Source organism: Orycteropus afer, unplaced genomic scaffold (assembly GCF_000298275.1).
Source record: "Orycteropus afer afer isolate SDZICR_OR568_19922 unplaced genomic scaffold, OryAfe1.0 scaffold00193, whole genome shotgun sequence".
Taxonomy (NCBI): domain Eukaryota; kingdom Metazoa; phylum Chordata; class Mammalia; order Tubulidentata; family Orycteropodidae; genus Orycteropus; species Orycteropus afer.
In genome coordinates, this window is record NW_006921780.1 from 6,430,153 (window position 1) to 6,439,284 (window position 9,132).

General features: G+C 44.9%; 1 protein-coding gene across 1 annotated transcript; it reads right to left on the reverse strand.

Annotated features, from left to right (window-relative positions):
* Positions 1 to 319: 319 nt before the first annotated feature.
* On the reverse strand, positions 320 to 6,250 carry NR1I3 (nuclear receptor subfamily 1 group I member 3). The gene is made up of 8 exons (XM_007947741.2): positions 6,123 to 6,250; positions 5,572 to 5,702; positions 2,552 to 2,721; positions 2,202 to 2,344; positions 1,821 to 1,966; positions 1,609 to 1,725; positions 1,317 to 1,422; positions 320 to 449 (listed from the first exon to the last, which is right to left on the reverse strand). The coding sequence occupies exons 1-8, from the start codon at positions 6,227 to 6,229 to the stop codon at positions 320 to 322; spliced, it is 1,050 nt and encodes a 349-aa protein (XP_007945932.1). The 5' UTR covers positions 6,230 to 6,250.
* Between the last annotated feature and the right edge of the window lie 2,882 nt (positions 6,251 to 9,132).

The following is a 9,132-nucleotide window of genomic DNA, read 5'->3' on the forward strand; positions in this document are numbered from 1 at the left end:
CTCCCAAGGCTAGGAAAGAAGGGCTAAAGGGCTACATCTCTGGCCTCAGAACAAAGAGCCCACCCATTCCCAGAAGGAGATTTACCTTGAAGCCCTGAGGCTATCTCCTTCCCAGTCTTCTGTGCTTCCAGAGAAAGACTTTGTCCCCATGGTCATTCCCCACTCCCTCCATGATAGCATGAAGAGGCAGTTTTTGCTTTAGTCTTTCATTGCAACCACTGAGCTCTCTTTCCATTGATCCCAACTTCTGATCTCAGTATTCTCCCCTTCCCAATCCAGTGTATCCCAGATGGGCTGGGGAAAGAGATGAGCCAGGGTCTCAGCTGCAGATCTCCTGGAGCAGTGGCATCATGGCGGCTAGCCCCTGGAGGTGCTGAATTTGGTACCCATATGCATTGTTAATACTCCGGAGGTCAGCCAATAGGCCCAGCAGCTTTGCATACAGAAACCTTTGGAGAAAGCAGTGGGGTCATGAGGGAAAGAGGAGAGAAATAAGGCAGTTGGTAGTCTTTCCTTGAGGCCTTGGTCCCCTGAATTGCCCTTCAGTGAAGCTAGTGACCACTAGAGAAAATCATGCTCTGGTATGACAAATTTAATAATAGATCCCAAAGATGCCCAAGGAGGCCACTGTCTGATGCTGTCTTCTCTCAGCATGCCCATTTTCCCCTAAATCCAGAGCTCTGAGGACCAAGTGTGAAGAAAGCCCCAGGCCCAGAATTTCAACTCTGTGGAATATGAGGGTTTGGCCTTCTAGAGCAGAATCTAGAAGGTGGGTGTGTTCTGTGATATAAAGAGTCCCTCTTCTGGCCAAACTGGCTCACTGAGGAATGAATAAGAACAGAAGTGGAGCATACCTAAGAGCCTGTATAGATCGTAGACTCTTGAGCCAGTGTCTGGCTTTGGCCATGAAACTATAAATGACTGTATCAAGGGGAATGAAAAATGAAAGGAATTGGCCCAACAGAAAGGAGGTGAAGGGCTGAGGAAAAAGAGTTTACAAGACTCTTGGAAGGTTCCTTTAATCTGGATAATTTGGTGGATGTCATCAATCTCAGGAATGCTATTTTACAGGGCCTGTGAACTACTACTTTGCATCTCTACTGAATAATAATAATAATAATAAACCTGGAAAAAGTGAGGTGAAACAGCATCAGGAACAATTTGGATGCCTCAACTATGTGAGATGGGGATGGCCAGAGGGAAGGACTAGACTTGGTTCCCCAAAAGAAAGGACAGAAAAAGATTTACCCTGAGCTCAAATATCTCCTAGCTCCTTGCCCCAGCATGACCTCCAAGCCCCTAGTCTCCCATTGTACCGATTGTGGGGCCTTGAGTGCTGGCCCTTGATGAAGCTTTGCAGAGTCAGTGCCATTTCCTCTTGCACCTGGTCGATCTCTTCTCTCTGGGTAACCCCAGACCGGTCTGTAGAATAGGGAGCCAAGATGGACAAAGTAGGGGGCAGGGGTGGGCTGTACCAGGGGGATAAGGCTGGAATAGACTCACTCTACAGGTTTAAAGGCTAGAAGGCTGGGGATGAGTGGATTCAAGGAGCTGGGAGTCTGGGTAGAGGTGTTGGAGCAAAGCTTGTGGGCTTTCGGGGATGCTCACCAGGAGAGAAGAGGGCCATGGCAGCCATGAGCACATACTCAGGCTCCTGGAGCTTTAGTCGCCGCAGTGTCCCATGGAAGCGAAAGAGCAAGTCCATAAACTCTGCCTGGAACCCCACTATGAGAGATACAAGACTTAGGATCCTCCAGGTTACCTGACCACCTACCATACCATAAGGACATATGCCCTCTGCTGCTCCAGCACTATCGCACCTTGGATTCCATCTTCCATTGTGTAGCGAAGGGGTCCGCAGAGGAAGTTTTGTGTTTGGAGACAGAAAGTGGTATTGAGTGCAATGTGACAGATTTCCACAGCTGCTCCCTTGAGAAGGGAGATCTGGTCCTCCATGGGCAGAGACCTGTAGGGAGCAGGAAACAAGGGGACTTTAGATTCTAGCCTGAACCTCAGAGAGGAGAGGTACTCCCACTCCTGATTGAGACATTTACAAACAGAGCTAGGAATTCAAGTCCTAAAGTTTGGAAAGGCTGAGGAATGGGTTAATTTGGTCAATAATTGTGTGTGTGTGTGTGTGTGTGCGCGTGTGTAATACACTGCAGTATTGGCTTTCTAAAATGTGATGGGAGGTCACTCACCGGAAGAAGGGCAGATCCTTGGTGAACTTGATGACTTGCTGTACCATGAAAGTGCTGATGTCTGCAAAATGCTTGAGCAGAGGCAGCACAGGGGCCAGAGTGGGCCAGGGCTGGTGGTGATGGATGAACAAGTGAGCTGGAGGCTGCAGAGATCAGAGCATGAGGCCTTGGCCCTGGGACCTCTCTAGCCTTATCTTGGAAGGGTTCTGGGCTGAGGAGCCTGCCAGGCTAGGGTTCTGGAGAAATACTGTACTTGAGATCGGTGCTTGGCATGCAGCTCTTCTCCCTCAGGCCAGCTTCCTTAAACCCCCTTTTGGTCATACATCAGCCCAAATCCTGCAAATGCTTACTCTGAACTGTACAAACTGGTCAAACATGTTGCCCATGTGGCAAGTGTGGGCCTCCAGGAGTGTCTGGATCAGCTTCTTCTGTTCCTTACTCAGCTGCATAGGTGCTTGCTCTGCCCGCTGCTGGGCCTGCTTTGCTCGCCGCAATGCCAGGGCTTCTGCTGACAGGATCACTGTGCCGGGCAAGAATTGAGACAAAGCTATGCAGAACAGCAGAGAGCACCTTTCTCTGTCCACCTTGGGCCTGAGGTTCCTCAGTTGCCCTGCACAATGGAGGGTAGAAGGAGGAGGGTTCCAAGGGTTTTCTTGGCCTTTACAGCTCATGGTGGCAGGGGGTTCCTGCACTCTCACCAACACTGAGGCACTGCAACAGAAATCAGTGCCCTGTGGGAGAGAAGGGAAGGGTAGAGAGCAAAGCAGGAAAGTTGTAAGACAATGATTGGTCTGTGAGGAGATGTGAAAGGGAGAGAGGTCTTGATACCTAAAACAATACCTCATCCTTGCATAGTTCTATAATTTTAGTGGTTCCTAGGTTAAATCTCACTGGATGGAAACAACCCTATGGGTGGATAGGGCAGGTATTATCACTCATAGTTTTCAGGGTTAGAAATATTCCAGAGATGAATGGGTAACCAAACTATGGTACATTCACACAATGAAATACTATGCAATATTAAAGAAAAATGAAGAACCCACAAATCACCTCATAACGTGGATGAATTTGGAGGACATTATGCTGAGTGGGAGCTCTGGTAGCATAGTGCCTCAGGCATTTGACTGCTAATCAGAAGGCTGGCGGTTCAAACCCACCAGCCACTCCTTGGAAGGAAGATGGGGCAATCTACTTCCGTAGTGATACTGCCTCAGAAACCCAAGGAGGGGTCGCTATGAATCGGGTCCGACTCGACGGCACATAACAACAACAACATGCTGAGTGGAATAAGTCAATCCCGAAAGGACAAATATTGTATAAGCCCATTATTGTGAAAAGTTAAGGAAAGGTTTATGCAGGGAAGGAAATTTACTTTGTTGGTTATTAGGGATGGGAGGGAAGAAGAAGGAAAATTTCTAACTAGCTAAGAGTTACATGTTGATTTGGGTGAAGGAAAAGGCAATATAACAAAAGGGTATGACCAGTACAATGACAATAGGGAAAAGGAGAACACACAAACATACACAAAAGATAACAGAGGCAAATACTATTATATACACAACACTGCATTACCAGTGGCAACAAACACTAGGCTATGGGTGAAAGCATAGACAGGTAAGAAGATTAGGTGTGAGTAGGCAAATAGGAATGGACCTAAGACCAAGGATAGATTTGGCTGAAGAGAGTCTTACATATGTACCTGTGCTACAGAAATATCTATATGCAGTACAGAAATAACAGGAGACAAGGTTGGAGTAGCTTCTCAGAGACAACCAGACACCTTAAGGGAGAGAGTCACTGGGCCTACATGCTCAGGACCATAGTCTTGGGTACATAAAAATCTTGTTACACATCCTACTTTGGCAGGTAGCAACTGGAGTCTTAAAAGCTATCGAGAAGCCATCTAAGATGCAGCTATTTGTTTCTCCTTATTTGGAGCAAAGAAGAGTAAAGAAAATAAAAATCATTTGGAAACGGTAAGTCCAAGGATATGATGGACCATGGGGACCTCAGCCTTCACAAGCCTAAGACCAGAAGAACTAGATGGTGCCTGGCTACCAATGCCAACCACTCAGAAAGGCATCAAAATTGGAGATCCTGGATAGAGTGGGAGAAAAAAAATGTAGAACAAAATTAAAAAACACAAAAATGACCAGAATTACTGATCAGAGACTGGTGGAACCCCCAAGACTATGGCCTCAGGTTATCCTTCAGGCCTGCAACTGGACTCACTTCTGTGGATTAGCTCTCAACCAAAGAGTAGAAAGACCTACAAGCAGAAGGCCTACCCCAAGGAGATGCACCCCCAAGACCAATCAACCATGAGACATCAGGAGGGCAGTATTTGCACAGAAATAAAGCTGGACAGACAGGAATGCATAGGTTAGAAGGGCACAGGCAAGGGATAGTCACAGGAAAGAGATGGGAAGAGAGCTTTTTATGGTTGGGGATTGTAATCGGGGTATGAAGCCAAATATGCATGAACTGTTGTGAGTAAAACGAATTTGTTTGTAAATTTGTACACATATCACAATAAATAATAATAATAAATAAATAAAAGAAATGTTCCAGAGACTGGTCCAAGGCCACAAAATATGTAAGCAATGTATATTGAATTCAAACCAAAATCTTTTGACTTCTATCATTTCCTTTCCACTGCTCTGTATTGAAAAGTAGTGTGATGTCATGGAAAAAAACAAGAGTTTGGGAGTCAGACAGACTTGAATTTGGATACTGGGTCATAACTTTTTAGCTGAGTGAACTTGAGTAATTTAACTTCAAGCCCCAGTTACGTCATCTATTGGGAGCATAGCAATATACTCTCTGGCACAGAGAAAGCATTAAATAAATTAATTCAACAATTACTGAGTACCTACTAGATGACAGGCACTATACTCAGGAGACAGAAGAGGAGAAACAAGCCATATGAATATCTACAGGAAGAGTATTGCAGGTAGAGGAATTAAAAGAGTAAATACAAAAGCCTTAGGGGAGGATATGCTGGTGTGTTTGAGGATGTCAGGGAAGTCAATTTTGGTTAGAATGGCTCAAGCAATGGGGAAAGAGTAGGAAATAAATTCTGAAAGGTGGAGTGGGAGAGCTTGGCCATGTAGGTCATGAGATTACATACCCTAAAAATGATGGGGAACCACTGGAGCTTTTGAGCAGAATAGTGACATACCTAACTTATTTCAAAAAGCTTACTCTGCTGCTGTATGGAAAGTGAACTTGCTCTTTAAACTTTCACCCAAATCACAATTAAAAAAAAAAAAAAAGCTTACTCTGTCTGCTATAAGTGAATATGCTGGGACAAGGAAGAGCGAGCAGAGACTGAGTTAGTAGATTCTTGGGATGGTAAGGGGCCACTTACTGTCCTTCCTCATGCCAACATTTAGGCACTTCTGCAACCTGCAGGCTGGGCAGTGGCGCCTCTGGACCTTACTGACCTCACAGCTTCCAGCAAAGGGGCAGGTGAGACCAATATTTTTGCTGGCTGTTCGTCTGTGAGAGACAGGCATTGTTAGGAACAGGGACGGCAGTGAACAGGCAGGTGGGTATGTGATCTGAAAGCCTGGGAATCTGGTGACATAGGCTGGTCTGTACTGTACACAAGGGTCCCCAAATGTGGTTCAAGCATTTCCATGGTGACACAGTTGACATAGTTCTTAGCTTGGTGATTTGTAAGTAGTGGGTGCATGATAAGTACTCTTGACTAATGGGGCATGTCTATAGGACAAATGTTTGGCCTTCTCTCTGTTTCTACAGTGTTGGGGTTGGCAAGAAGTGGTATCTAGCTACAGGATTGTTGGGTTCTAGGGTACAAGAGTAATTAGCTGGAAAAGCTCAGGTATGTTTCAGGACTCAAAGGCTGACTGACAGGTAGTTTGGCGGGTGTTTTTCTATTGGGGAGGAGGCTCTCACCTGAAGAAACCCTTGCATCCCTCACAGGTCAAGGCATGGAAGTGATAGCCTGTGGCTCGGTCTCCACATACCATACAGTTCCGTGGCTCATCTTTTTCACTGGCCATGGCCTCAGGTGTTGGGGTAGCCTTCACAGACCCCTGAATGTGGAAGGGGTTAACAGTTAGCTCTGGACCACCCTTGGCCCTCTTCTCCCTTCTGCAGAGCCTCTACCCAAACTTACCCTAGGTCTGACCCCCAGCATTACCTCTATTTATTGCTTTTAGTCTTTGCCACCCAACAGATTTCCTACCTGCTCTTCTTAGGCATCATGTCACCTTCAGGTCAAGAGTCTGGTGTGGGATGTCTCTCCTCTACCTCTTACCCTGACTCTGCTTTCCCTTTGATCTCAGGAGCTGCCAGTATTTGGAGTTAGGGATTATGGCCCTCAATACCTGGAAAATAAGAGACATCTCTTGTCCGTGGCTTCCAGTCGCTCTCAGTGACTGCCTAGGCTGGGCACAGACTCTGGACCCAGGGCAAAGGACTGGGTTGGGGGCAGGTTTTCCCAGCATGCCTATGGTGTGGTGCTGGTTCCTGGCACATTGGAGAGGAAGTCTGATGGGTGAAGGCCTCATGCCTCATTAGAAACTGCTCCTTATCAGGCCCACTGAGGTTTTTTCTACTGCCGAGCTTCAAGCCTAGATCTGCAGCTCCTCTGTATGAAATCTTAGATAAGCGGGAAGAGAGAAGGAGAGACTGAGCAAGCTTGTTCACAAGCAGTATGTCAATAGTAAAAGAATAGAGGTAAAATTGCACAAGGCTCCCAAAAGGAAAGTTTTAAACATGAGACTGGGGTCTAAAAAAAAAAAAAAAAAAAAAACCTAACTCACTGTCATGGTGTCATGGAGTCAGTTCCGACTCACAGCAACTCCCCTTGGGTTTCCAAGGTGATAAATCTTTATGGAAATAGATTGCCCATTCTTCCTTCCGTGTAGTGACTGGTGAATTTGAACCACCAACCTTCTGGTTAGCAGTCAAATGCCTCAGGCACTATACCACTAAACCTCCTTAGGTCTAAGTAAGAGCCTGTGTAAAAAGCTAAAATAAATCCTACTTTCTAACTAGGAAGGGCTGAGAACTAAATCATAGTGCTCTCTAATAAATTATAGGTAATTGGGGTTCATTTGGAACTCTTGGACCAGAGCTGGTTTCATGGGGTTGTGTGTGCTCTAAGAAGTGTTCCATGTTTGCTTTAATGCTCTGCTTTTGCTGTCTTGAAATTCTCAATTTTTGAACAAGATGTTCTATATATTCATTTTGTACTGAGGCCCACAAATTATGCAGCTAGTCCTGTCTTGGACCCAAGATGAAAGAATCAGGAGCTTCTAACATGCTTAAGAATCAAAATCAGGAGTCTTTATTGGAGTTGTAACCCACCAGGGAGTTCTGGTAGCATAGTGCCTAAGGCACTTGACTGCTGACCGGAAGGCTGGCGGTTCAAACCCAAAGGAAGATTGGGCAATCTACTTCCGTAGTGATACCATCTCAGAAACCCAAGGAGGGGTTGCTATGAGTTGGGTCCGACTTGATGGCACATAACAACAACAACCCACCAGCCATTCCACAGAGGGAAAACCAGGCAATCTACTTCTGTAAAGAATTACCACCTCGGAAACCCAATGGGGGCCACTATGAGCTGGAATCAACTTGATGGCAATGGGTTTGAAGGAAGACTGGACTGCATAATATGGATGAACTTGGAGGACATTATGCTGAGTGAATTAAGTCAATCACAGAAGGACAAACATAGTATTAGTTTGTTGTTGTGGAGGGTCAAGGAAAGGTTTATATATGGAGGGAAACTTTTTTTGTTGGTTGCCAGGGGTGGGAAGGGAAGGGAGAGAACACTGAAAAAAAAAATGCATTAACCCATGTCACTTTAGTTTTGTGTATTTCACTGTACATAAATTATATTTCAATAAAATGCATTAAAAAAAAAAAAAAAGAAGAAGAAGAAGAAGGAAGACTGGGCAATCTACTTCCATAAAGATTTACCTCTTTGGAAACCCAAAGGGGGTCACTATGAGTCTGAATAGACTCGATAGCAGTGAATTTGAAGTTTGGTTTGGTTCAGTGCTCCATTGACACTGAAGGAAATTACATATACACATACATATATACGATACAAACATATTTTTTCTCTTCTAACATCAATGAATAGGAAAAAAAAAAAAAAGCTATTTTAAAAGCTATTGGATGTTTTGGGGATGGGTAATATGTCTTTGCTTGAGTGCAATTCTGTGAGAGTTAATACAAATTTATTTAATCAACTGATACTGATTAAAAACCTAGTACTGTTAGATATTAAGAAGCTCTGGTGGTGTAGTGGTTAAAGCATTTGGCTGCTAACCAAAAGGTCAATGGTTCAAACCAACCAGCTGCTCCATGGAAGAAAGATAAGTCAGTCTGCTTCTGTAAAGATTTATAGCCTTGAAAACCCAATGGGGTTGCTATGATTCAGAATTGACTAAATGGCAGTGAGTTTGGTTGTTTGGTTAGATATTAGGAATATAAAGGTGAATAAGATGTTCTTGTAGAGTTGAAATTCTAGTGGGGAGACAGACTTTTAAACAGCTAGAAAGGAATATAGTCAGATCAATGATGGTGCTTTGCACAGAATATTATGGAACCACAGAAGAGGAGCAACTAATCCTGCTTTGGCAAAGAGGTGTTGAGGAAGAGACAGGAAGGCTTCTGGGAGGAGTGGCAAATGAGTTGATTTTTGAAGGATAATAGGGAGCTCTGGTAGCATAGTGCCTAAGGCACTTGGCTGCTAACCAGAAGGCTGGCGGTTCAAACCCACCAGCCACTCCTCGGAAGGAAGATGGGGCAATCTACTTCCATAGTGATACTGCCTAGGAAACCCAAGGAGGGGTCGCTATGAGTCGGGTCCGACTCGATGGCACATAACAACAACAACAACAATGAGGAGTGAAGGTAAAAGATAGTCTTGGCATAGACTACAACT

Coding starts and splice junctions, on each gene's coding strand:
- NR1I3 (XM_007947741.2), bottom strand. CDS start 6,229: ATGGCCAGTGAAAAAGATGAGCCACGGAACTGTATGGTATGTGGAGAC. Junction 2,722..5,571: donor TGTTGGCATGAGGAAGGACA/GTAAGTGGCCCC, acceptor TGCCCGGCACAG/TGATCCTGTCAGCAGAAGCC. Junction 1,423..1,608: donor CATGGCCCTCTTCTCTCCTG/GTGAGCATCCCC, acceptor CCTATTCTACAG/ACCGGTCTGGGGTTACCCAG.